The sequence below is a fragment of the Cervus canadensis genome, chromosome 25, assembly GCF_019320065.1.
Source record: "Cervus canadensis isolate Bull #8, Minnesota chromosome 25, ASM1932006v1, whole genome shotgun sequence".
NCBI classification, from domain to species: domain Eukaryota; kingdom Metazoa; phylum Chordata; class Mammalia; order Artiodactyla; family Cervidae; genus Cervus; species Cervus canadensis.
The window spans coordinates 23,769,017-23,796,169 of NC_057410.1; the positions used below are offsets into that span (position 1 = coordinate 23,769,017).

The 27,153-nt window shown below is 53.6% G+C and overlaps 1 protein-coding gene across 2 annotated transcripts in view; it reads right to left on the minus strand.

Moving 5' to 3' along the window:
• COL2A1 (collagen type II alpha 1 chain) overlaps positions 1-21,030 on the minus strand; it is a 30,406-nt gene extending 9,376 nt beyond the window's left edge. Inside the window, exons 1-33 of one of the 2 annotated variants that reach the window (XM_043446447.1) lie at positions 20,783-21,030; positions 16,425-16,631; positions 14,928-14,944; positions 14,687-14,719; positions 14,553-14,585; positions 14,399-14,452; positions 14,152-14,253; positions 13,095-13,172; positions 12,419-12,463; positions 12,259-12,312; positions 11,781-11,834; positions 10,988-11,041; positions 10,529-10,582; positions 10,345-10,398; positions 10,015-10,059; positions 9,415-9,468; positions 6,963-7,007; positions 6,427-6,480; positions 4,889-4,987; positions 4,559-4,603; positions 4,367-4,465; positions 4,138-4,191; positions 3,711-3,818; positions 3,059-3,112; positions 2,878-2,976; positions 2,703-2,756; positions 2,170-2,268; positions 1,722-1,775; positions 1,302-1,355; positions 959-1,012; positions 721-774; positions 447-491; positions 144-242 (exon numbers count right to left, since the gene is read on the minus strand). In XM_043446447.1, coding sequence (XP_043302382.1) covers positions 144-242; positions 447-491; positions 721-774; positions 959-1,012; positions 1,302-1,355; positions 1,722-1,775; positions 2,170-2,268; positions 2,703-2,756; positions 2,878-2,976; positions 3,059-3,112; positions 3,711-3,818; positions 4,138-4,191; positions 4,367-4,465; positions 4,559-4,603; positions 4,889-4,987; positions 6,427-6,480; positions 6,963-7,007; positions 9,415-9,468; positions 10,015-10,059; positions 10,345-10,398; positions 10,529-10,582; positions 10,988-11,041; positions 11,781-11,834; positions 12,259-12,312; positions 12,419-12,463; positions 13,095-13,172; positions 14,152-14,253; positions 14,399-14,452; positions 14,553-14,585; positions 14,687-14,719; positions 14,928-14,944; positions 16,425-16,631; positions 20,783-20,867 — 2,193 coding nt within the window. In that variant the 5' untranslated portion in view covers positions 20,868-21,030. The remainder of the gene's footprint in view (positions 1-143; positions 243-446; positions 492-720; positions 775-958; positions 1,013-1,301; positions 1,356-1,721; positions 1,776-2,169; positions 2,269-2,702; positions 2,757-2,877; positions 2,977-3,058; positions 3,113-3,710; positions 3,819-4,137; positions 4,192-4,366; positions 4,466-4,558; positions 4,604-4,888; positions 4,988-6,426; positions 6,481-6,962; positions 7,008-9,414; positions 9,469-10,014; positions 10,060-10,344; positions 10,399-10,528; positions 10,583-10,987; positions 11,042-11,780; positions 11,835-12,258; positions 12,313-12,418; positions 12,464-13,094; positions 13,173-14,151; positions 14,254-14,398; positions 14,453-14,552; positions 14,586-14,686; positions 14,720-14,927; positions 14,945-16,424; positions 16,632-20,782) is intronic. The other variant, XM_043446448.1, reaches the window with a different exon arrangement.
• Positions 21,031-27,153: the final 6,123 nt, after the last annotated feature.

Here is a 27,153-nt window from a genome sequence, read left to right on the forward strand (position 1 = left end):
TCCGGGCACTCCAAGCCCCCTTTCCTCCCCTTCTTCCTCTGCCCAGACCCCTTTGGGTCTCACCCTCCATCCCTCCCTCCTTCCATCTTCAACCCCCAAGCCCCCTCCCCTTCCACCCGGAGGACCACACCGGCCTCACTTACTTTGGGACCATCGGTGCCGGGAGTGCCGGGGAGGCCGCGGGGTCCCTGGAGGCCCTGGGAACCGGGGGAGCCACGTTCTCCTGGGAAACCTCGTTCACCCTGGAGTGGAGACATCACGGACCAGTCAGGCGGAGGCCGGAAGAGAACGGAGAGCCAGGGAGACGCAGGGAGGTAGGAGCGGAGCTGGACTGGTGGGCGGGAGGGGGGCAGTGGCGGGCCAGGACCCGGGGCTGCGGTTCTGCTGGGACAGGCAGGCAGAACCGCTCAGAGAGGCCACTTGGGAATGGCCAACAGGACACTCACCCTGGGACCCACGAGGCCGGGAGCTCCAGCTTCACCAGGAACACCCTGAAGATCAAAGAAGAATGTGAGAGAGCAAGGATTTTCTGTCCCGGAGCCTTGGCCGAGTGCCCCTCCTGCTAGCTGCTGAGCTCAGACTGTGGAGAGCTGGACTGCGGGTCCCAGACCCTCCCTGCCTCACTGGGCTCCTTGTTCCCCCTCCCGCCCTTGCCTCCTGGGCATCAGAATAGACCTTCCCACCTAAACAGGCTGCAGATTCACAGAGCCCCATACTCACCTGGTCACCTGGTTTTCCACCTTCACCTGGGGGGCCGGGAGGGCCAGGAAGTCCCTAGAAGCCAAGGTGACTTAGTTAGGGAAGGAGTGAGGTTGCTGCCCCACCCTCTGGGGAGGCCAGCACAGGGCAAAAGCTGGGGTGCAGGGAAGACCCATCCCCTGGCCCCCATCGAGGGGGTGCTGCTGCTGCCCCAGAGCCCTGGACAGAGAATAAACAGGAAGCCAGTCCAGCCGCCTACCTGGAACCCAGATGGCCCAGGAGCACCCTGCTCGCCTCGTTCACCGGCTGGTCCCTGCAGAGGAAGACAACGGTGAGCTGAGCCAGCTTCTGGAGAGCCTGGGCTCCACATCCAGGGCTAGAGGGGCCAGGGGGCCACCCACAGCAGGCAACACCACCCTCACTGCCCACCGTTCTCCCATCAGTGAGTGATCCGCACCCCGGGCCACCAGGGCGGAGTCCACACTGCCTCTGCTCAGGCTGGGTCAGGGGTCCTGGATCAGCCCAGATCCACATCTGTCAGCTCCATCACCCCCCCAAGCCCCTGCCCACGGGCTACCTAGAGAGGCTGGGTGGGTACTTACAGCGGGTCCAGGGGGGCCTGCAGCACCTGTCTCACCGTCTTTGCCAGGAAGACCCTAGTGGGGCGAGAGAGGGGCGATATCATGATACACTTCTCCAGTTCTGCAGACCCCAGGACCGGGCAGGTGCACTATGTGGCCCAGAGTTTCCAGCCAACCCTCCACCTGAACTCCATTTCCCCGCCCTCCCTTCCCATCCCCCTCCTTTCCCTCAGTCCTCAGCATAGGAGCTGTCTCAGCCTCCTGGGCTGCTGTCAGCCACCAAAGTCTCCTGGGGTGGACTCCCACAGGGCCCAGAGCAGCACAGGCTCAGCCATGGGCATCATGCTGCCAACCAGGGGTCCCAGGAGCATGCCACAGGGATGCTCCCTCCCCACAGGTGTCCAACAGACACCCAGGGGTGGGCAGTGGGGAGATACTTACTCTCAGGCCAGGAGCACCGGGCAGTCCTTTCTCACCAGCTTTGCCAGGCTCACCCTGGAAGAAAGAGGGCAGGGCCATGAGGTGGAGGGCTTTGGTGGGAGTAGGGGTATGGCTGGCTGGGGAGACTGGGGCGTGGGGCCACTGCCTGATGGACAGCAAAGGCTAAAGTCGAGGATCAGCACCTCTTATGCTCAGAGGTGTGAGCTGATAGCGCTGCCCCGGGGATCAGTGTCATGGCTGAGATGTTCTGAGGGCTCTAAAGAGCCCTGGGATTCCCCTGATCACAGGCACTCCTTGGGTGGGGCGTGGAGGTCCGAGCCACCCAGAGCACCATGGATCTCGCTCATCACAGCCCTTGGGTTAACTGTTTGGGACCCAGCCCTTTCCCCAGGGGCAGGGGGATAGCGGCACCACGTGGCAGGAAATGGAAGGGCAGGTGATTACTTACATTGGCACCTTTGGGGCCAGGGAAACCCATGACACCAGGCTGCCCACGAGCTCCCTGAGGACCTGGGGGTCCAGGGCGACCATCTTCACCAGGGGCTCCCTGAAAGAGAGGACACCATTCTCAGCACATGGACATGAGACCACATTTGTCCATCTACTGAGCGCAGGCTTAGGGCAGGTCACTGGCCAGGCAAACAGCATGTAGGATTGACCAAGGTCGCAACCGGCAGCCCACATCACACACAGGCCTCATCAGTGACAAGGCATTGCTTAGCTTAGAAGTTTTGTTCATGAAAGTGCACATCAAGCTTTGTCTTCCCCAAAGGAAGGCCCAGATGCACAAGGGGTGGCATTTTTAGAACTTGCAGTCACTGCATAGGCCGCATATGGCCACAGGACCTACCATCCCATCCATTCCCCTCCCCAGTTCTCAAAATTCACAGGCTGCCCCCACCCGGCTCCTGACTCTTTTCCCACCTGCCTCCCCAAGAGTACCCCCCAACCTCTCCCAATGACCCCAGAGGATGGACTTACGGAAGGACCAACTTTGCCTTGAGGACCAGCATCACCAGGGCGACCAGTGAGACCCTTTGTTTAGGAGAGAGAAGAGGATGGGTGTCAGCACAGGGTTGGAGGGACCAGGTGGGGTAGGGCGTGAGGAGTCTTCTCAGAGTTGGAAGCTGAAAACAGAAGCATCTCTGCTACCTACCCGGGCTCCAGGAAGGCCAGGCTCTCCAGGACGGCCAGGGTCACCGTTGGCTCCTTTGGGACCAGCAAGGCCACTGGGTCCTCGCTCTCCAGGGGCTCCCTACACAAGAGGAGGCAGAGGGTCAGCAGAAAGCCATTTGACTAGTGATATGTGGACCCCCAGTCCCTGTTCCCCCACTCACCTTGGGACCTGCCAGACCATCCTGACCTGGGAAGCCACGGTTGCCAGGAGCGCCCTAGGAAGAAGTGGAGGGGAGAGGCAATGAGTTAGAGAGGCCCTTGACCCGACTGTGGCTGCAGAGAGCCTCGTCAGGATCCAGGTGTCCATCCCACCAACCCTCCAACCACAGTCTCTGCAGAGGAGATGCTATGTGCTTGCATGCCTACTAAATCACTTCAGTTGTGTCTGACTCTGCGACCCTATGGACTACAGCCTGTCAGGCTTCTCTGTCCATGGTGATTCTCCAGGCAAGAATACTGGAGTGGGTTGCCATGCCCTCCTCCAGGGGATCTTCCTGACCCAGGGATTGAACCCATGTCTCTTACATCTTCTGCTTTGGCAGGCGGGTTCTGTACCACTCATGCCACCTGGGAAGCTCCAGGTGCAAGATTCTGAGAGATTAACTTCTTGGGTCTGCCCCCACCTTTTGGAAAGGAACTCCCACTGCTTCATGTCACCCAGGGGTGAGGGACACCAATAAGGAGTGTGGAGGTGGGTGGAGAAAAGGAATATCAGGTCCATAGACTTGGCAAAGACCCAGAGCCACAGAAACTCAATTTGCATCTCCAGGGCACACCCCAACGAGCGTGGGGAAGGACTCCCGGCCCACTTACTCTTTCTCCAGGGGGACCGGCGGGCCCAGCACCACCAGGCTCTCCACGGGCACCTCTTTTCCCTTCTTCACCAGCAGGACCAGGGGCTCCTTGGGGACCAGCAGGGCCCTGAGAACCAGCATAGCAGAGAAACAGGATGAGTCTTTGCCTGGCCCTGGGGCAACCACAGGCCTGGCACGAGGGGGAGGTGGCTATGGCTGCTATTTCAGGGCTGGGGGTCCTGCGGAAGTGAGGTCACAAAGGATCAGCGGGGCGAGGAGAAGTGGCCCAGTGGGAAGTCAAGCTGGTCAGGCCAAAGATGGCAGCTGAGACTGCATCAGCTTCTCCGTCACATCTCATCTCTGGGGCACCCTCAGAGGACCCAGGGTAGGGGACACGCCTCCTGTGGAGGTGGGCAGTGGGCCAGGGGTGGCTGCCAGGTACTCACCGGTTCTCCCTTGGGGCCTTGTTCGCCTTTGAAGCCAGCAATACCAGGCTCACCCTTAACAAAGGAGAAAAGTAGGTTCTCACACTCGGTTCTCCCCACGGCCCTAAAAATCCTCCACCACCCCCACCCTTAAAGGCAGCCCGCTAGAGGACACTGCGAGCACGGGAAGTAGGGGCGGCGGGTTTGACTTTGGGGCTGTGGGTGGGACTCGGAGTTCTCCGGATCTTACCGTTTGACCTTTCGGGCCCAGAGGACCAGTTGCACCTTGAGGGCCGGGTGGACCACGGGGTCCAGGGAAGCCGGGAGCACCAGCAATGCCAGGGGCACCCTGTCATCATGAGCAGAGAGAAGGGCATTAGGAGGGGGGAGGGAGGAGGGACTGACCCCGCCTGGAGGAGCTGAGTCCGAGGGCAGCACTCACAGCAGATCCTTTGGCTCCAGGGATTCCATCAGTTCCAGGGTTGCCCTGAAAAAGGAGACAGTGTCATTAAAAGATAAGCAGTGAAGAATACATTCCCACCCCTCATCGCGCTCCCAAGGCCCCTGGTCCATTCCAGGCTTGGCCCTGCCAGACACTTCAAGGGAGGATGGGTGTGATGGAGGGAGACGTGTCTCTAGAGGCTGGTGGCGGGTGGCAGGCATTGAGCCGGAAGGAAGGTTTGATGATTGAGGCGCCAGTTGCCTCAGCAGAGTCAAATGTGCCAAGGCCTCAGACCCCAGACCCTTCAGGCAAAAGAGGAGCGACACTTACAGCGGCGCCAGCTGGCCCAGGGGACCCAGGAGTACCCGGTTCACCGCGAGGACCTTGAGCGCCTTCGGGACCTCGAGCACCGGTGGGGCCAGCTTCACCCTGGAAAGAGACAGGGAAGGAAGGATGCAGTGAGGACAGGTCAGAAGGATACAGACCCCGTGGGCAACAGTTCAGGACAATCTGTACAAACATAACAAAAAGTTCTGCACGGGAGCACCTAGGTTCCCAAGCAGGCTGCCTGGCTGAGCCCGCTGAACTGACGACTTTCTACCTGCCCCACTCTACTCTCCATCTCCCCCCTACTTGGTGACCACCACGAGCAGGCACACAGGTTCATGTTACAAGCTGGGCTTCGTGCTAATTCCATCAGCACCCATCAGAAAAGCCTGAGCTGGGCAGCCTGCCAGTCCAGCACTGTGGGATGATGGACAGATGGCTGAGATGGGTAGGTACCTTTACCTCCCCTTCCCCACCTATTTTCTCTTTTATTGAGGCTCTTGAACATCTCAGCTCGGGGCACCACTGGGCTTGTATCTGGCTAATGTGAACCAGGCTCTGAGTCAAGCCTGTTTGAAGGAAGCCAGCAAGCCAGGGCAAAAAGCAAGCTGGGGGACCAGTGCCCCGACACTACTTTTCCCAAAATGGCCTCTGCTTTTACTTTCATTTTTTCCTGAAAGTTACAGCTGGCCGTGAGCTGGGCTCTCTGGATGGTGGAGTCCCTGGGGAGGACTGCTGACCTGGAGGGGAGGGCACAGCCTCCTCAGGTTTCTTCTCAGAACGTTCTTGCTTTACTTTTGTAATTATTATTTTCTAAAGGTCAGGCCCCCTCACCTTCCGCTGTCCCTCTTCACAATGGGTCTCCTTCACCCAGCTCCTGGGGCCTCAGACACTGTCTGGTTGCCATGGAAACCCCCAGAAGGGGAAAAGCAACCTGATGCCAGTGACCACATGGAGGCTCCTTATTCATCTCCTGGCGGCACCAGGAGAGAATTCCCAGGGACGCACGCGTGTTGGAATCCCTCCTGGGCCACAGGGGCCTTTCCCTGAACTGGCTGGCCTCCCACTGGCCTCTATTAATCCTTGGAAGAACTCTATTAACACGGTTTGGGAGAGACAGGCCCCGCCCCGCAAGATGAAGCAGGGGTGAGAGGGAAGGATGGCACCATCTCTGCGCCCACTTCCCTCCAGCCTTCTTCCAGGTCTAAGTCGGCTGAGCTTTGCCTTTTTCATTCGGTTTCCTGATCTTCGGTCCCCTCCCAGGTCTCAGGGGACCCCCCATCTTTTTCTGCCTTGTCCCACTCTGAAGCTGTAACTGTGTGTCCAGCTTTTTATCATTCCATCTTACTTTCCCTTCCAGCTGGTGACTCTGCAAAATGCCTGGCTCTTTGCTTGCTTCCATGGAGAGCAGCAGTGGGGTGAGGGGTGGGGTGAGGGGCGGGGGACACTCCTCCAAAGGGAAGGGGGGTCATCCAGCGGGGGGCAGTCAGCAAGGGTTATGGGGAAAGGGGGGGTCCTGACTCGACAAGCAGGACACGCACCTTGGCACCAGGAGCACCGGGGAAGCCAGGACCGCCAGCAGGACCCACGGGACCCTGGAGGAAGCAAGCAGATGTAGAGATGACGGCCCAGTCTGGGCAGACTACCTCCAGCCTCCAAAGCAAGCCACCCCCTCACCTCCCACGCCTTCCCACCTTTGTACTGATACTGCTCCACATCCACTGTGGCCTAAAGTCCCTGGATGAAAATTGTCCCCACTCCAGTGTCCCCAAGCCTGGCTTGGGGAAACCGCATTTCTGACGCGGTATATAGTTTCTGACTATATACATGCTGAGAAGCAAGTAGTTCTTTCACCTCCCTCTCTACCCCTCCCCAGAAAAAACTACCAAAAGTGTAGCTGAGAAAAATGAACCATTGCTTCAAAGCTTGTTACCAACATACTCCCTCAGTAATGAAAGGTTGTTCCCGTTTTTCCAGGAGAATCTAGAACGTGGCCTGGGTACTGAGTAAACACTGCCACTTCACTGGGTGGCTGACGGGGACTCAGGTGAACCTGCCGGGGGTGAAGTGAACTTACCGGAGGCCCTGCAGGGCCCGGTTGACCGTCGTTGCCTCGAGCACCCTGTGAGCGAGAAGGAAGCAGCCCTTATGAGAGACACCACAAGTCCCGTCCCTCTCACGGTGCCCCAGGGCCGAGCAGGAGGCTGGCAGGTGTGCGCTGCGGGAGGAAGCAGCCCCAGGACCCTGCATCGTGGCTTTGAGAACTGGGCCTGCAGTGGGCTTGCTCTCAGCCTCACAGAGCTTGGGTAATTTTCCAGCTATTCCATCATTTCTTAGACTTCCATTGAGACCCCAAGTATCCCCAAATTCAAGGCCATGTTATCATTTAAAGACTCAGGGAAAATGAAATAGCCAAGCATCGTTTCTGACTCAGTTCCTCCTGCCTGTCACAGCGGAAAGCCCTTTCAGGACTCGGATAATCTCCTTGGTCAACTCTTGGATCTGTGTGTCCCCATCCCCGACCCACAGAACAACCTGCTTCTATGGAAGACAGAGAAGTGCAGAGCATCTGCTACCAGCCCAGGAAGAAGCCTGGCGATGGGGACAGGGCACCGGGCATAGCCCGAGGACCGAATTTGTCCTGAGACAAATTCACAGACAGCAAGGCTGCCGGCTCTTCCTCTATAGGCCATGCACTTTGAGGGTGAGCACCTCCAGGGTCTCTCTCTCAAGGCCCCTCCGGGTCCTGGGAATCATTAGGCTGGGCAGAGCTGGGCCAGGCACCTGGTCCTTGGAAGACCTCAGCTGAGCCCCGCCTGCCTGCCTCTGCCTCTCCCGGGAAGCTGAAGAAGGATGCTTTAGGGGGAGCTCCTGTTTTAAATAAGACTCAAGTCTTTCTCCTGGCTGTGGTCCGTCTCTCATGACCGAGACTCTCCCGGTTGGCATTAACCAGGGAAACAGGAGAGCACTTAACAGAAGAAAATGTCACAGGGAACATAAAGCCTCAGCACTGGCCAGAGCCCCTTCTGGGCTGGCTGCTTCGCCAAGCACCCTCCCTGCAGGGGTCAGCCAGAGGAGAGGCCTGGGAGCAAGGGGAGTGTGGTGCTGCCCAAGAGGCCAGAGTTGGACGGGCATCCAGGGCTCCCCCTGCAGGAAAGCTGGGGAGTGGGCACCATCTGGCCCAAGGTGGGGGGCACATGACCACAGCCCAGCCCAGCCCCTGGCCAGGCCTGGACACCAGGCCTGCACTGGGAACTGTGTGACGTTGTCAATCTTCCATGCCAAGTCCTGTGCACACCCTGCCAGTCTAACTACCGTAGGGACAGGAGTCAGCAAGGAGAAGCAAGAAGCAGGGCCAACTGCAGGAGGAAGAACAGGGGTGCAGGTCATCTGTGCCCCTCATGGAGTGTGGCCCCCATGACTCCAAGCCTGGCCAAAAAGGCACAAGCCAGGTCTGGACAGTCTGTAGCAATCACAGTGCTTCTTGGCAGGCCTGGGGCTCTCTAATCCCCTCACACAAAGTGACCCGGGGACAAGCCACTTCAACAGCTCTGGCTGACAAATGGGGGTCGAGACTGGGCGCTATTTCACTGATCTGCTTCTGAGGGAAATTTCTGCCAAAACAGATACACTATCTGGACAGCAGCACAACTGAGGGAAGCTGATTTACTTTGGCCGCTCCTGCAAGGACCCGTGAGGAGGGGCCTCAGAGCTTGGGTGGCTGGGGTGTGAAATCAACAGAGAGCATAATCTTTCTTAAACACAGCTTTCATCGCATCACTCGCCTGACCAGGCGCCCACAAGGGCTCTCTATTGCTAAGGGATCAGAGCTAAACACCTGCACCCTCCACTGCTACAAATCCCCACGCTCTTAACTCCCCCATTAACGAGAGGCCACCGGAGTCTGAGGCTGCAAAGCACAGCTTGTCTTGGGCTAGTTAACCATTCAGTGCCTCAGTTTCTTCTCCTCTAAAAGGGGGAAGACAGCAGAATCCACCCGGCAGGATTCGAGGGAAGCTTGGATGAAACAAAGCATCTGGGTATTAAACGGAGGACATGCCCGTGAAGTGGTGGCCACTGGTATATCACAGTATCACCAACAGTATAGTAATGTAAAGTATGTGAGTTGACCCCAGACTGTTACACTTTTCTAGGGCAGCATCTAAGCGACCAGAAAGAACTAAAAGGAACACAGTACTATAGCCAACTAAAGTCTGTCCATAAATTCAAACAGGATTGATTGGGGAGTGGGTGAGACTGTCGAGGGATTACCTGAATAATCTAGACTGGTTAAAGAGACTCCTGCCCTTACCCGCCAGCTCTTCCGTGGCCTCCCCCACCCAGTCCTCTGACTGTGCAGACCCAGCCTGGGGATTTGTGACAGGCACACTCAGAGTGAATCCTCACGGGAGGATGATATTATCTACACCTCATGGGGTTGCTTTGAGGGTCAGGCGAAATAACCCTGAATGCGAGCGCCTCGTGAAGAGCTGGGCAAATGGTGGCTCTGGGTCTTGTCAATTACTCACTGCAGCGCCGGCAGGGCCAGTCCGTCCTCTCTCACCAGGCAAGCCGCGGGGACCCTGGAACACACAGCAGGAGCCACAACCATGAGTTGGTTCAAGGACTGCTCGCACCGTCACTTAACCCGCGGGCCCTTCGCAGACACTGGAGGGGAGGAGCTGGTAGCACCCAAGAGGCAAAGGCGTGGACACCCCTGGCCCTGCCTTCCTCATTCAGGACCCATCTATTACACCAAAGGTTTCTCTGCCATGACAGAACACACAGGTGCTCCCATTGTTACCTATTAGGAGCCTCGTGATAGGCACTTCTTGCTCCTTGCAATAGATGAACTCCCCCAAAATGTTGAAAATAAACAGACTTTGTAAAAATTGAAGCACACCTTAAGTCTGTTAACAGGGTTATTTCAAAGAAATGCTGGTGAGCCCTTGCACAAACCATCCACTTTGACACACTTTACTTTTTGCTCATAATCAAATCAGTCTACAAAACTGAACATCTACTTCGCCCAAAGGGGCCGGTGGCATCTCCAGTGGCGCCATCTGCTGGGCCTTAAAAGGTGTCTCAAGAGTGTCTGGAGGCTCTCTGGGGGTGGTGCTCATACTCACCATTGGGCCTGGAGAACCGTTCTCACCTGGGGAACCACTCTCACCCTGGAAAAAAGATGCAGAGGGTCAGTAAGCAGGGCACCCACTGCCAGCCCACAAGACAATTCCCATGGAGGAAGCCGAACGCTCTGGTCATCTCAGCTAGCACTGACACCTCCAAGCTTTAGTACTGTTAGGGACAATTCCTGGATCTCTCCGGACCTGCTGTTCGTTTGTTTGGATGTAGCAGTGGGTGTTCCTAACCCAAGCTGTTCACGTCCTAACTCCGCTGAGCTCGGCAGCATCTCCTCGTCGTCCGTCCCCCACGCCCACGTGCTTCTTGGTCCTTACCTTCACACCCGGAGCACCAGCTTCTCCCTTAGCACCGTCTAGACCTGGGTAACCCTACGGGACAAGAGAAGACTTTCAATCACACTTCTGGGGAAGCCAAAGAGAACAATTCATTTCCCCCCCAAGACTTTTTTCTCCCTTGGTCAATCTTTTCCTTTCAGGACTCTCCCCCCATGATACTTACTCTGTGACCTTTGACACCAGGAAGGCCTGGGGTTCCTGGGAAGCCGCGAGCACCCTGCAATCCAAAGAAGAGATGTTCAGAGCACTGAGCAGAACCAGGTAAAGGCTGCCTTGGGCTGATGGGAGAGGCCTTGGAGCCAAGTCCCTGGGGGGCCAGGAAGCAGAAGCCCGGCACCAGGAACATCTTTCGGTCACTCCCAGAATCCCTCTCTCTGTGCCTCACCCCAGCTTAGGCAGCTTGGGTGTAAACATCTGCCAGCCACCCCCCAGACACCCCTAGCCTGTGCTAGGATCAGAGACACGGTCATCAGCATGAAAGCGTGACATATGTGGGGACCACTGGAACTTTAGGATCGAGCTATCGGAGCTGGATGAGCTAGCTGGGTGGGAGGCCACTGCGTTTGTTGCAAGGACGGAGACGCTGGGAACGAGACTAGAGACGGGGAAAGGTGGGCTTTACCTGAGGGCCAGGAGGGCCTCTCTCGCCAGATTTTCCAGGCTTTCCAGCTTCACCCTGAAGGGAGAGAGATGAATCTCAGCATCCTCAGAAGACACATTAGCATCACTGGTGCACTCCAGCATGTCATCACTGCTCCCAGCCTGCCATGCCTCTGCCCACCTGCTTCCTCATCTCCCCCCACCCCTGCAGGGCCCCAACTTCCCTGAATGCCTTCCCTGCCTGGGCCCTGGGCAAGCTGCTCCACCCCCCACAGCCTCCAGCCTCCCCTGGTGGGCTCACTGTCTCCTCTCATAGGCGCTGCTGACCGGCCTGTGTTCCCTAACCTCGGAGACGTTCACTGCCTAATGGGATTCTCAGGAGCAGCTTCAGCGCCAGCTCTCCTCTCTCCCCTTCGTTTACATCCCTTGCAGACATCCTGACTCAGCCTGAGCCTTCCCCAACTCATTTACAATTAAGATAATCTTGGGCTGTTGAGTGTTTCTCTTTTGTTTTTCCTTCTCTGCATCTTTCCCCTTGTGTTTTCCCTCTCCCTTCTCTCCCTTCCCAATTTCCCTTCCTGGAGCTAATGATGTTTTAATTATTTCCCTTCCCAGTGGGTCCAAAGCTGTCCCCAAAGGCACTTGCAAGCTAAGTTGCTGGTGGAAATGCAGACGGTGCAGTGTCCAAGTCTCCAACTGACTAGTCCCGCCCCCTGGGCCAAGTCGAGGGTGCATCCGCCCATCACCACCCAGCACCCCCTCTCTCCAGGCCCCTTCAAGTGAGGCAGCCACTTGATTGACTCAGGTGTACTCACATCATCACCAGGTTTCCCAGGGGGGCCAGGAGGACCACGGGGACCCATGGGACCCTACAAACAAAATAAGCAAGCTTAAGAGATGGTTGGAGGGGGGAAGACACCTAATCAGTGGGCAAAACTTGGGGATTATAGCTTTTGGAAGCTAGTTCATCTAAAAGGAAAAAAAAGATGGAGGAGCCCAGTTTGTCCTGAGAGAGCGCAGAGGCACAGAGCAGATCATAGCAGGAGGCAGTGGACAGTACAGGCCAGCAGGGGTGACCCAGAAAAAGGGCTGACATGACAGAATCCTGGGCGGTTCCTGCCACATCTGGCTCCCTGAAGAGCTCCCCAAGAGCTAAGAGGGGACATCTGAGTTTCCTTTGAGCCCTCCGCTATAGAGGGCACTGGCAGAGCCCAGAAGGTGACAGGACTAGGGTGTGAATGGTGCATCACCGGAAGGTCCCCCCAGCAGGGCAGGGCCAGCGCCAGTACTCACAGAAACACCGGGTTCGCCAGGTTCACCAGGGTTGCCTTGAAATCCTTGAGGTCCCTAAAAAGTAAAGTGAGGACAGCAGGTTGGCCCCCCCAGAACTGACATCAGAGAGCTTGAAAGCATCTGTGTCTCCACTTTCCAAAAGGAAAAACCTAATACTTACGGGGGCACCAGCAGGGCCTGGGGGTCCCCGAGGTCCCATGGGGCCCTGCATTGGAACAGAAAATGAGAAGCTTTACTGGAAAGGCTTCACCCTCGGCCTCCACAGTGCCGCCGCCTCCCAGCCACCAGCCCAGACAAAGGACAAGGAGTTACTCTGTGAGCAGGGGGCCTGCAGGGGCTGCTCCCTCTCATTTCCCTCTCCCCTTGCAACATTCTATTTTTATTTATAGGTACCATTTGGACAGAGAAGCTGGCCTTGCTTTCCCCTGGACAGCAGCCATGTTTACTAAAGTCTGAGTTTCATTTAGCATGTGCCAAGTGGGAGCTGCAGGGCTGAGATTTCCTGCTGGAAGTCTTGTGGATGCGGGAGAACAGTGGCTGCTGTCTGCATTCTTCAGTTCTCATTCCAAGAGCAATAGCAACTGGCCTTCTGAGAGATCAGCCTATATGCCTCTCTCCATCCTCATTCTTCTTAGTCACTCCAGCGCATCATTAAAACTGGCATCCATCGCCATTAAAAACCAAACGCCCTGGGCTAGCTAAATGGGAGGTTATGTAACTGATGGGGAAGGGCCGCTCTAAGTAATTATCTGTAAAGTGAGGTTGTCAGAGTCCCTGGCTCTGCTGAGGGCCACCTCCTGCCATTTTGGCTGCGAAGAACGGGTGCCTTTTCTTACCATTGGTCCCTGCATGACTCCCATCTGGGCGCCACCAGCCTTCTCATCAAATCCACCAGCCATCTGCGCAGCAAAGTTCTGCAAATAAACCCAACAACATTAAAAGCTTGAGAGGCTCTATGTTTTCCCTACATGGCTAGGTAAGCTATATCTTGATAGAAAAAAACTCCAATTGTTGGAGACTAACCTAGCATTGATCAGAAATACTAAGGATTCCTGAAAAATAGTTTTGGAAATGGCTTATTAGATGACAGTTGGCATAACCATTACCCTGGGAGATGAAGTGTTACTTGGAAGAATATCCACTACTTGCATTTCATTTTGTAAGTTTTCTTTAATTCTAAAATATCAAATATATTATTTCATAGAAATTGAAAAATATAACTAAAAATATCACTTTTAAAAGTTCTTTTTTTTTCTTTTCTAAGACCTTAATGCCCAGCAAAACACTAAAATCAATAGTCTTAAAATATTTTAGCAGAGGATATAGTAGGCATCTATGAGTCATTCAAGTTTAAAAATTTAAATCATAGCAAACATCAAAATGGCAAACCTGCAAAAACTGGGCAATAATATAATTTGTTGATTGGTCTGATTCCAAAAACAACTTTAGCCACACACCTTTACTCAGTGGGGCTCTTTCATGAGAATAAATAGTTGCTTGGAATGTACTTGGCAAAGATGAAGCTTCAATGTCTTCCAAGGACAGTGGTCACTCTTCTTCCAGGGAACCGCAAGTGCCCAGTCATCCTCTCCTCCAACCCCTACACCCACTCCCAAGGACCAGCCACACAGTAGAGATGCCAGGAAGCCAGGTAACTGAAGACTTTCTTTACAGAAACCCAGAGAGTGAACAAAGTCAGTCCTTAGCGCCACAGTCTCATGCCCACTATGTGATTCCACTAAATTACAGGCCTGGGGGAGAAGTCCATGTTCAAGACAGGCTGTGGACACACTTCTGGCAGCCCTGGGAGCCAGCCAGGTGAAGTGTGACTAGCAATTTAGAAGCCACATTTCTGGAGGGACGCCTGAAGGAAGGGGACATAAGGATACTTACTCCACCAAGGCCAGGGGGGCCAGGGGGGCCAGGAGGACCAGGGGGGCCAGGGTTTCCAGGGGTCCCAGGCTCTCCATCTCTGCCACGAGGTCCAGGAGCACCCTTGGCAGAAAGAAAGAGGCCCCAATGTGAAGCAGTGTTTATACAAGACCCATCTGTGTACGGGCTGCCCTTGAGGCATTTGGGGGGTGGTCCTTAGAGAACCTGGGGAGTCCAAAGAGTCAGACAGCATTGTTTCTCTACTCACTTTTTCACCTTTGTCACCACGATCACCTCTGGGTCCTTGTTCACCTGCAGGTCCCTGAAAATGAAGAAAATATTGAGATGACAGCAAGACCAGGAGAGCCTGTTGATCAATAACTCAAGGAAAGCATGGAAAACGGGGTTTCTCTCTTTCTTACCTGAGGTCCAGGAGGTCCCTTGGGTCCTACGATCTGTGAAAGAGACACCCACAAAATGGCAAGTTAGAAGAGACCTCAAGGAGATGACCCAGTTAGAAAAGTTGATGCAACATGGGAGTAGAAAGTGTACTTACATCCTTGATGTCTCCGGGTTCTCCTTTCTGTCCCTGAAACATGAAACATTGTCAGGATTGAGTCAAGCAAGCTCACCAAGCCTCCAGTACAAAACAGTAGCCCCTGCATCAAGGTGCCCAGTGAAACAGATCTTTTGTTGATGCCTAAAAACCACATGCTAAGGAGCACAGCATTGCTTTTAATGAAGAAAATATAAAGTAAAAAAAAAAAAAATCAAACAACAACAACAACAATCCTCACCTTTGGTCCTGGTTGCCCTGCAAATGGAAGAAATAGAGAAGGAAAATGTAAGAGTCATGAGATGGATAAAGTACAACTTCTTATCATTTAAACTTTCGTGAAGGGATCATAGAAAGGGACACAACCAGGGAAGGAGGTAGCTTCCTGTTACTCCACTGAAGCCCTCTGTTGGGGTGTTAAGTTTCACTGGGGTCTGGAGTTGCTGAGGTCCCAAGAAGAACAGAGATGACCCAGAATTTGTTATTGAAAGGCAATCAGCATGCAGGGACCAAAAAGAATACAAAGAATTCAAGGTCTATCAGCCACCAGGAGAGAAAGCACCCAAAATGGAGAAACTGAGTTCAATTTCTTCTCTTCCCCAGAGGGTTAGAAGATCCTCCCGTAGCCCAAGCACCCCGCAACACATCCCCCACCCCAGAAGAAGAGTTAGGTAGTTAGAAAGGTCTTACATTCAAGCTGGGTCTCCATGAAGCAAGCACAAAAAAAAACCACAAAAAAACAGCAGAGCACAGAAGTTACAGAGGGCATTGGAGTCAGTGCCCCCCGAATCAATAACCCCTCCCCCACTTGTAGCAGCGAAATAGTAAAGGCGATCAACGCTTCACTCACACAGGCCCCCTCAGAAATGATCTGGGGAACTGGGCTATCAAAGCGGCTTCCCCAGGCAGCTTTCCATGGTGGGTGAAGTGTTAAGGAAAGGCAACTGCTCGCTTCCTTTTCAACTGTCTTCTCTGCTTGATCAGGAAGAAAATGGTGAGGGCCACCCAAAAGGCCTAGATGTGTGTCCCTATCCCCCTTCAGGGGGATAGGGCATGGGTTCCAGAGCTGGGGAGGGGTCACCTGCACACCTATACATTCACCAGCCCCGGCTCCAGAGTGTGGGCACCTGGGGCTCTGTCCTGGGCCCAGCTCCGCTCTTCACCACTAGAACTCCCAGACCCCAGCTCTTCCTTCTGCTAGGAACTTGCTTCTTGATTGGCAGTCAACACCAACAGAGGCAAAACCAAAAGGAAACTGCCACCAATGCTCCATATTTTTCAAAAGGGGGCCTGCCCTTTCTGTTGCCCCGTGGGCCTGCAGAGCTTGCTCCACATTGAAGACCACATGTTTGGAGGCCTTCTACAGAGCGGCCAAGGTGTGGGCAGTAGAGGAGGAATGAATCTGTGTTTTGGCCAGAAGGAGCACTGGATCTCCACTGTGGCTCGTGGACTTTGCGGAGGTGCTTACAGCGAGGACGCTTGTGTGGCGTCCCCTCTGTCCTCCAGGTCTTAGGAGCATATTTTTTGGAGGTGTCTGGTGAGGAAGGACCCCTCTGGTGTGTCAGGCTCACTGTCATCCTGCAAGCGAGAAGTCGCCTTTCCCTTCAGCCTCAGCTGCTGGGGTCCCATGGATAACCAGTTCCTCTGCTTCACAGAGGTGACCAGCATCCATGGCAGGGCATTTGCTGCCCCTGCGAGTAATTTATTTATGTGGAACAGGAAATAAATAAATTACGACCACTGGCAGTGGGGAGGTCAGCTGAGCAGATGGGGCAGCACTCTCCGAAGGGGGTCTCGGGGCTGAGGCAGTCTTTCATGTCTTCACAGATTATGTCGTCGCAGAGGACAGTCCCAGTGTCACAGACACAGATCCGGCAGGGCTCGGGCTTCCACACATCCTTATCATTATACCTCTGCCCGTCCTGCACACAGCTGCCAGCCTTCTCTGCACCGAGGGTGGGGCGGGGGGAAGCAGAGAGCCAAGGGAAGGAGGGGGTGAGGAGCCAGAAGAGAAAAAGAGAGAGGTTGCAGGTCAACTTGACATCATTCAAATGCTGAAGCGTGTGGACTCCGGCCACCCAACATAGAGAACTTGTTATTTTTTCTAAGACATCATTCATTCTTCCATGTAGTCAACAAATATTATTGTCCACTTTGCACTCTGCTCTCTATTCACCAATGAAAATCCTGACCCAGTAGGGAAGGTGGCGGGGAGGGCACCGAGGATGAAGTATTGTCTTCATGCATCTCATATTGGGGAGACATGATGATGTGGGGGTCATGGGCAAGTTAGAGTAGGAGCAGGAGAAGGATGAGCCTCTGAACTGGGGGACTCAGGGCTGTAAAGACAGAGGGGAGAGGGAAAATGCAGAGACGCCCACACCCCACCCCACCCTCAACACAGGGACAGAGGCCTTCTTTCTTCTGCCTGCCTCTAGGAATTATGGGATCTGCTGAATACAACTGACAGCTAAAATTCAGAAGGCGTGGAGAAAATTCTACCCACAAAAATTAGACTCTATCAGCAGCCAGGCTCCAGAAGTGGATATATGGGGGTGGAGGTATGTGAAAGGAGGAGCTATTAGAGGTAGGACCTTGTCCCATTCTTTAAGTAATATTAGTCTTAGGACCAACTTGGGGAGGGGGTTTGGGCCAGTCAAACAATACACCTGGATGGAACCCACAAGGGCTGATAAAATGCCCCGGGAGGCAAGCAGGGCTAAAGACCCCTCTGCGGGTGCTGACCTCCAGCTGGAGCCCCCTCTGCTTCCATCTGAAGACAACGGCTCAACGTGACGAGGGGGATATGGAAGGAGGCTTTGAATGCCTGGTCCCGGCCAAGAGTAGCCAGTCCAGGCCCGGCCCCCTCCAAGAATGCAGACCAAGAAGGGCACGGAGTAGTCCCCCTCCATAAGAGCCCTGCCGTCTGGAATTCACCCTGCAAACGAAGCCTGTGCTGACAAGAGCGCTCCGAAGAGCGCCAAGCGTGGCAGAGCCCGCACCACGTGCTAGGGAGCGCCCAGCGCTGTTTTTCTCATCAAAATCGTCAAAGCACTGGCAGCAAGGGATGAATAATAGGAAAGGGCCACAAACCAGGTGGGCGGAGAGAGAAACGGGCCTGCCCCCTGCTCTTTAAGGAGACTCTGAAAGATAAACCCTTTTTTTTTCCACTAGAAAAAAAAAAATCCACTCAGCTTTTAGGCAAGATAATCATTCGGGGGTGGGGGGGGCCGGAGGGAATCCTAGCTGAAGTATCAAAATTGCTGGGCCACACCCACTGCTAAAATAGGTGGAGCTGCAGAAAGCGAGGGGTGGGGTCTGGACTAAAGAAGAACCCACTCTCAGCCAGGAGGGCCATAGGGGGAAAAGAGTAAAAAGCTGGACGAGGGGGTTCACCCAGAAGGCAGATCAGATTTCCCTCGGAAGGGCGGTCCCGGGATGCGCGGGCGCAGGGGCGGGGCCGGCAGCGCTGGGTGTGAAAACCCTACGGTGACTCTTTGTGGCTGCGGCTCTGGACGCAGCTCGCCCACGGACACTGGGAGGGTGAAAAGTGCGATTAAATGACTGCCCCAGAAAGAAGCCAGCTCCGTAACCAGATCCCTTAGGTGTGGACGGAGGAGCCCAGCACCTCCATAATCGCTGTTCGAAACGGCGGCCGATAGCATCCCGGCGCGCCTGATCAGGTTCCCCTCATTACCGCAGGGCCGTATAAGCGACTCTTTGTAGCAGGCCAATTAAAAAGTTACCTCTTTTGGGGAACTGTTTTGCTTCGCGGCCGCTCCGCGCAGGGCTGGAGCCTGAGAGGTGGCGGCGGGCGGGCACAGGGGGGCATTGTGGGAGAGGGGGTCGGGGAGTCCGGGGGAACCCACCGGACCTTGCCTCTCATGAATGGGGCTTTTCTCGAGCGCACACAGAGCCCGATTCACAGGTCTCCGCAAGGAATCAGTTTAAATAAATATGGGCAGCGTTTCAGCCCCATCTGGAAGCCATCGCTGCCAATCTCCTAACGCAAACAAGCCTCACAAAGACGGATTGAGGTCTCTCCCCCGAGCCGAGGGGCACTTTTCAGAGACAAGGGCTGTGAAATGCAGATGTGGGTCAAAAACGCAGCAGCCAATAAGCTTCTCAAACTTGTGGAAAGATGGGGAGGAGGGGCGTGCCCGAGCCCTAGGTTACTGACATTCCTGACGTCCACGCAGACTGCGTCCTTCCCCACGTCACGTCTTTGGGTCCGCTGACCCAGGGGAGTGGGTTACCCGGCCAGGATGCGCTAGGGCGCAAAGCCAGCGGCTCCAATGCTCTGCCCCTGAGGAGGCGGGGGGGGGGGGGGGGGGGGGGGGGGCGGCGCGGAGCGAGACTGGAAGATCTGGGCCCAAAGAGCTGTGGAATTCATTCCCTCCTCCTAGGAAAGTGGCGGCGCTGAGAACGCTCTGCCACTTAAGTGAGCGCCTCTAATACCAGATGGAGAGTTTGGGGATTTTGAGAGTCACCTAGCTAATTCCATTGCGCACTATGGCAGAGATCAGTCAAGAAGACAGCTTTGTGAGTGTGTACGTGCAAATTTAGGACAAATATATAGTCAGTCCGAGCTGAGGCCACTTAGAGTCACCGTATTCCAACAAGTGCCCTGAGCGCGCCTCCAGCTTAGTGCACCTTCCGACCCCCTGGCCAAAATCTCCGGCCTGAGGCTCCTTTCAGCTGCGCCGCGGGCTCCAGTTCTGCCCCTGTCGACCACCCTAACGAACGGAAAGTCCTTCTGGGCCCGCAGCGTTCTAAACTGTCTCCAGAGATAGCCTGGTGGCAGGCGAGACTGCAGAGAATCGTCGGCAGACGGACTTTGATTTCCATACCTTCCCCCCAAATTTCCCCTGCGATTGATTTACAATCTGTAACATACAAAGACAGGGCTGGAATCCCAGCCGTCGGAAACGTGCCCAAACACGTGGAAAAAAAAAAAAATCTTCTCTACTTAATACACTTTCCAGGTTTCATTTGTCCTAAATATAATCCCAGACAGTGACTTTACCAAAGGAGATGATGGAAAGGTGCGGTTCGAACTGCCTTTGGACCAGATTGTAAAACTGCCATCTCTAACTTTATACGGTTGAAATTGTTATAGCAATCGACCAAACGTGTCCCACTCCTCTGCTACACACACACACACACACACACACACACTCGCTCACTCACTCCTGGCAGAGCCTCGGCTAGTTCCAGAAACTTTTATAAAAGTAACTCATTGTAGTACCTGGGCTTTGGCGGGGGGTGGGGCTGGGGTGTGCGGAGGGGGCGGATGGGAGGGGGGGGGGAGACGGCGGGGAGGGGGCGCTATTTTCCCAGACGTTTCAAAAGCAAGGTCTGGTTGGAATGTTCTCGCCTTTCAGATGGCCTCTCCTGCGGGAAGTTTCTGTATCTTTTAGAGGCAAGGGGAAAGTCGAGATGCCAAGAGGGCTGCACCTTGCTCTTGGGCCAGCCATGAGGGGCACAAAACCCACGAGGGGCGCTGAGATCTCAGGGTGTCTCTCCGAAGCCCTTCATCGTGGCCTCAGGTTTCAGCCTACTAGTTTCAGAGCATCTCCTTTGTCTAACTAACTTCCCTTTGAACCCCAGACACCGACCCCTGGACACGACTGGGAATTCAACCCCTTGGCGCTTGCTCGCTTCTTCGCTCGTGCTCTTTCTCTCCTACTTTTCCTAAGATTTATGGGCCACAACCTGTTTTGCTGAACCCCGAGTGCTTGGGTGAGGCAAGCAGTGTGCGTGTGCGCTTTAATTATCAAAGCTGGTGAAAGAGAGCGCGCTTGAATCTAAGCGCAAACTTCCGACCCGACGCTTTGCTTCTTTAATATTCCTGCGCAACGCAAGGACCGGCGAATGCTTCCAACCACCACCCGCAGGGAGGACGCTCGGATAGAGCCCCTGACTTGCAGAATTCCACTCGATGAGCTTCTGCGCATCCTGCACCCGTCTCCGCGCGCCTTGACCCCGGAGCCGCTCTAACCCAGACCTGCGGGCTCCAGAGCTCGAGAGGGCCACGAAAGAGGATGCTGAGGGTCGACACAGAAGGGTGGCAGGCAGGGGCTGTGGACGACTTACGGACATCCTGGCCGTGACACCGAAGGACAGCGGCGACGAGCAGCGTCAGCAGCACCAGCGTCTGGGGAGCCCCGAGGCGGATCATGGCTCACCGCGGGGCCTGGCGGAGCCGGGCCCGGGCGGAGCGCAGCGAGGCGGCAGGAGCTCGGCGTGGGTCCGGGTCTCTACCGCGCCCTCATGCAGGAGGCCTTCGGAGCAGGAGGAGGGGGCAGGAGACCCGGCAGCCCAGCAGCGCTCTGCGTCTTCTCCCCGCCGCGGCGCCCGTTATATGCGCCCGGCCCTCTCGAGGCTGGCCAACTCGCCCAAACCGCGGGCCGCCCCCGGCCCCCCGCGGGGTTGTAACCTGAGACCCCGCCCCGGAGCCCGCCTGGGCCCAGCCAGAGCCCGCACCTGCCCGGACCGGACCCCCCCCCTCCCCGCTAGCCCTGCTTCCAGCCCCCCACCCTAAGTGTGCAGAGTGGCCTGATCGGGCGGGGCGCAGAGACGGCCCCTGTCTACCGCCCCCCACCCATCCCGGGCTGCGGCGCTGCCCTCTCCGACCACAGGCGGGAAGGGGGGCCTCCGGCCCCTCCCCTCGGAGTTCTGCCCGGATTGGAGGGGTGGGGGTGTTTGCAGAGGCGCAGGCCGCGAGCCCTAGACCGTGGACGGAAAAGACTCGGGAGGGAGGAGGGGCAGCGGTAGAAAGAAGCAGAGGGGGAGGGAGAGAGGGGCATCGCCTTGGGTCCTTGGGTGGCGGGCGAGGGGAAGGGCGCAAGCGGAGCCCGCGAAGTATCAGGAGTCCGATATCTTGGAGACTGACAAGCAGGGCCAAGCTTGGGGGGTGGGGTCGTCCCCATCTATTTTCTAGCCCCTTCTTGGAGCACCTGGCCCCTGGACCCCCACCTGGAGGTTCAGAACGACAGCCCCCCCCACCCCCACCCCGCCCCAACTCCTCCCCCATCCAACTATGCGGTGAATGAGCTTCCTCTGGAAGCTCAGCAGACGTTGACCCGAGCCGAGCGCCGGGAATGCGGCCGGTGTTACAGCACAGACGGAGACCTGTGTGAAGGTGTGGGGGACGGGCGCAGACCCTGGGGAGGGGGCGCGAGGAGACACAGAGGACGGGTGGGGGGCGTCAGGAGAGACTACACCCTGCGCGCTGCTGAGGTGGGGGGCTGTCCAGTTCCAGGCTCAGCCTGGATGTCTGCTCTCCCTGGCCGGGGTCCGGTAGTCCCTGGGGGGAGTGGGCGCTGCCGGCCGGGGCTGAGCAGCTCTGGCCAGGGACGGTCGGCCACTGCTGCAGCCCTGGCCCGGGAAGAAGGACGCCGCTCCAGCTGGACCGAGTTCTGTGAGCCGGGGGAGAAGCCAGAAGTTCCTAGTTGGCCCCCTGGCTCTCACTTCCCACCTCATCTCACCTTGGCCTAAATGCTGCCTTCTCCCCTGGGCTCAGCTGTGCTGTCTTTTGGCTCCAGGTGTCTCCATTAATACCGGGGAGGAAAAGTTCCCTAACAGACCTCCTTCCTCTTGAGTAAACGGTTTTCTATTCCTGAGGATTGTAAGGTCCCCCCCAAGGAACTTTAGGCAGAAATGCGAACTTTCACAAAACTCAGAATGTGGAGCTTGACTTAATCAGTACTCCCCTCCCCAGCGATGGGGTTTCTGCAGCACTTTCTTCCTTGAAGCTGAAGCCACTTAGAAGCTGCTTTTCCCACCCAGGCCTCAGTCTTCACAGGAGGCTCTGGGCTTCTCCTCCCTCTCTCTCCACCCCCTCATGCTCTGATGCTTCTCAGAATAAAGCCCTGAATTCCAAGTGTGCAGAATTTAACTTTCGTGCAAGTGTGCTGGCTGGAAAGTGAAGGGGCTTACATTGTTTAAAGAAATACATCCATACTTTGTCTGGATGGAGGTGGGTGAAGGTTTAAAGCACTGGTTCCAACTTCTCTACCTGCTGTAAGCCTTCCTTGGCTATTTCCCCATCTTCCTGTTCAAGTCCTTGTGTTAATCTCTGAGCCTTTCCCCAGCCCCAGCCTCTGGCCAGAGAAAGCCAGTCTTACCCCCCTGAAATGTCCCATGCCCTCCCTGGAGCCATGGCTTTTATCTTCTCCATCTGGAAGGTAGAAAGACCAAATTTCACACATTTCTCAAGACCCCCTATGTTTAAGCCCATCTGAGGGTCTTTTCTGATAACTCTAGAATTCAATGGCTCCCTGCCTTTCTGAATCCATCTGGCATGTATAGCCTGTATCCACATCCTATATTTTAAGCTACATATGTTTTTTTATGTGGTTTTCATTCCCTTCCCCACCCCACTCTTGTATTCATTGGTCTTATATTAACAATGAGTCTAGATGCTCCTTGGGGACAAGAAGAGTGCCTAGCACAATTTTAGCACATAGGAGTATTTAAGTAAACCCCTCTGGATGAATGCTTTTAGATTTAAAATCTGATTTATTTTCTGATACAAGCAATCCACAGACATCTATAAAGCAAGGCATTTATACAACTGATTTTTAAAAAAATCTGCAATAAAAATTCAACAACAACAACAACAAAAGTTTGGGTGAAGACACTCAAATAGATGAAAAAATTGAAGCCTGTTTCAAAGTGATCTAGTTCAGTGGGCAAAAAAGTGATTTGTACTTCTGTTGGTTAGTTGCTTTTGATTTCGTACTCTGTGTGATTCATCTTTGCAGTAAACTGTATCTACATATAAGAGCTCTGGAGTCTGTCTAGTAATAATGGCTTATTTGTGAATACAAAATTTAGTTCTCTGCTCCTCATGAGAAAAAAAGTTTTTTTCATCAGAGATGAGAACTGACAAAAGCAAAATAAAATTAAATTGTCAAAGCCAAAATAGACCATGGAAATTATTCAAATTCTAAAGTCAGCTAAACACCAAGACCAATATTCTACCCACCCATGAATCCAACTACAATTTAAAGACCTCTAATCTGTGACTCAGACTGGGACTGAACCTTTATGTGGGGAGAAAAAAAAATCATTGATTTGGAGGTTATTTACCTAGTAATCTCAATATCCAGAACTTAGCCAAGAAACTGAAAAGAAGGAGAAATAAACCTGTGAGCTGGGGGAGAAGCAGCAAGCAGAATTCTGGGCAGCCAGAATTTGTTACATGAGAAAGCTTATGCATTTTATGTGTGGTAGAGTCCCTCTTATTCTGTCCATGTTTATTCATAGTAAACTATGAATAGTTTGTTAACAGTGTGTTAACAGATAGTCATCTGACCTCACCAGTTAGATGCAGAAAAAATGAGGTCAGATAGAGCAGTTGATGAAACACAGTAAGATAGCAAGAAGGGACAAGCAGACAGGAGATAGAAAAAGAACCAATAAAATAGACAACTAATGAGAACCTACGGTATAGCACAGGGACCTCAACTCATACTCTTTGGTGACCTAACTGGGAAGGAAATTCAAAAAAGAGAGGATATATATACACACACACATATATATGGCTTTCTGTACAGCGGAAACTAACACAAAACTGTAAAGCAACTCCAACAAATTTTTTTAAAAAATAAAGTGCAATTGTGCCCGTGCCAAGGGAAGAAAAAAGGGAACCAAAAAAAAAACACACCAAAACCTGATAGGGTAGGGGTAAACAGCCCATTCAGGACTCTAGTCCTTAATGATTCCAGGGAGTGTCCTGGCTTACAGCCTCTGCTGCTGTCCCTGTGGTTCATAATAATAAAGGTCCAAAAAAATGTTAACTCAAGCTTATTATGGTCTCTTTGGGGAGAAAGGGAAATCTGAATTCCATTTTAGAAAAGTCTCCATTAAACATAACGAAAATAAATGTTTGTTCGTTTAATGTGAAAAATCTTATATCCTGGCAGTGTTAGACAGATGAGAAGCACTGAAGTGTCTACAACTATAGAAGTGGAATCAAAGAGCTGCTGTTTCCCCCACTTAGTGGAAGGGCATGGATGGCTAAGAATGAAGGTCCCACGTGGCAATCATTGTCCACTTACATCTTTAAGTAGGGCAGGCCTAATATTAGAACAGTTAGAAATTAAGCAGACACCACCAGTGTATCTACCCCAAATTACATCCATTCAGTGAGGCAGGTGGATTGAACCCGTCATTTTGTGTTGTGTAGACAAAATAACCATTTCCCTGTTTTTCTTTCTTTTATGGCAATATTAAATTTAGACCTATAGTGAACATAGCCTTCCTTATTGGGAAAGATATTTATAGGTAAACTGTAAAGAAAAGATCTCTTTCTCTCCCTCTACACAAATCCCATTTAAAAATAGTGATAGAGTGTGGAAGGATTCACATTCCAAAGAGGTAAGCCCGCCCCAAATATGGCAGGTGGTGAAGGCACACACTTCACTCAGACAGCCACGGTGAAGGGAGAGCGGGGCCAGCCTGCTTCTGTTGGTTGACTCAGTTCAGACATCCTTTCAAGATGTGTTTATGTTTTCCTTTGGCATTTTTGGGGCAGAGTAACAGGATCAGGACTGTCCAGGACAGGGTTTCTAGATTTATGGTGTACATTTCATTTCATGAGCATAAATGTGTTACTATGTAGTCCCAGCGCAAACAGTGTTAAGAATCCAACCCTGTCTCTTCCATCCTGTCCCAGCACCATCCATATTCAGTTTAAGTGCTCATACTGAACACTCATTTCTGTATGAAATGAGGATATGGAGAGAATTAAAACATTGTATTTTCATCTTCAAGGGAAATAAGAAAAAAAGACTGTGAAATATGCTGCAAGCGTGGCATCCTCCCCTTAAAAAATAAACAAACAAAACCAGAAAGAACAGATATTCTGGAAGTCATAGAGCAAGCTGGGGAAGGTTTCCTAGGAGAAGTGAGTCTCCAAGGAGGAGAGGAGGGTTGAAATGTGGAGGTATAGTGAGAGGAGAGGGTGGCACCTATAAGAAGGCAAAGAAGAGCAGATGAACCAGAAGGCATGGCAGGGGGTCCAGACCAGTGTGGAGTCAGCCATGGGGGCCAGAGGGAGTAAGATGTAGTACTAGGGATGAGAAAGGCCAGACACGGAGGACTCCGTGAGTGCCACTAGTTGTCACTGGGTCTGGCTCAGACCTGCCTTTCTTACTTCTCATTCTTTCCTCTTCTACTTATCTCCTACTAGAGAGACCTTTGGGGCAAAAGAGAAAGACATCTGGCTTTCTAAAACTTTCTGAAGTCTTACTTTTTGAAGAAGTAGCTGTGTTTTATCTGCACATGACCTTCCTATTTCCACCCCCCTCCCCTTTTTTAAAAGCATAAGTCATTCATGCAATATCTCACATTCTCTTGAAGCATATGGCTTTCTGGCTTTAAGGAACATATGTGTTCTCATTAATTCTTGCTGGTTCCAGGGTGAAGGGAGAAACATCAGGGCCTCAAGGCAGAGATGCTCGATCACTCCCAGCAGGGGTTGCATGTGAAGCAACCGTGGTTGTCCAGCCACAACTGTCTCCAAGGACCAGAAGGCATTTACTCTGGGCACTTGTCTGGCAATGGCATGGCGTTGTGGCTCCAGGGGACACACTCTGAGGGACCGACAACCCGCCAAATGTGTGAAAGTCGGTGGTTTCTATCTCCTGTCTCCCTCCCTTGAACTCTTGCACTCGTATATAGCCCATCCCATGCACTTGTACCCTTATTCATTCATCCATCTATCCCTCAACCACGGAGAAAAATCTGTGTGAATTTATTCACATGTCTCCTTGAGAACAGGAGCTATCACTTTTACACTTACAGTTCCCCCCATGAAGTCTTCCCTGAGGGCTCAGCAGGAAAAGAATCCACCTGCAGTGCAGGAGACACAGGAGATGCAGGTTCGATCCTTGGGGAGGGAAGATCCCCTGGAGGAGGAAATGGCAAACCACTCCAATATTCCTGGATGAAAAATCTCATGGACAGAGGAGCCTGGCTACAGTCCAATGGGTTGCAAAGAGCTGGACACAACTGACTGACTAAGCACAGCACCCACAAATTCTATTTAGTATAGTGTGGTCACGTGGTAAGTGTTCTATACTCTCACTATGGTAAGAGTGGTCCACAGAATCCTCTCAATCAGATTTGGCATTTTACTGCATCTCCAGATAACTCATGTGCCCATTAGGGGTAGAGAAGTGCCGGCCTAAATATTGGTTTGAAGACGGTGATTTCTGGCCCTAGTAGAGCGGGTGTTGTCTGCAGGCCGCGATCAGGCATGCACTGCATTTGCCATCATGGCCAGGAGGGGGCCTGAGTGAAAAGGTGCCAGAGAGAAGTGAGTTGAGGGAGAGGGATGGACAGAGGTGGGAGAGGAGATGACAGATGCAGGACTTTGGAAAGACTGCGGCTGGGGCCGTGAGTGTGGTAACTCTCAAAAGCTGTCTTCTTCTGCTGTAGGTGAGGGGTCACTTTTC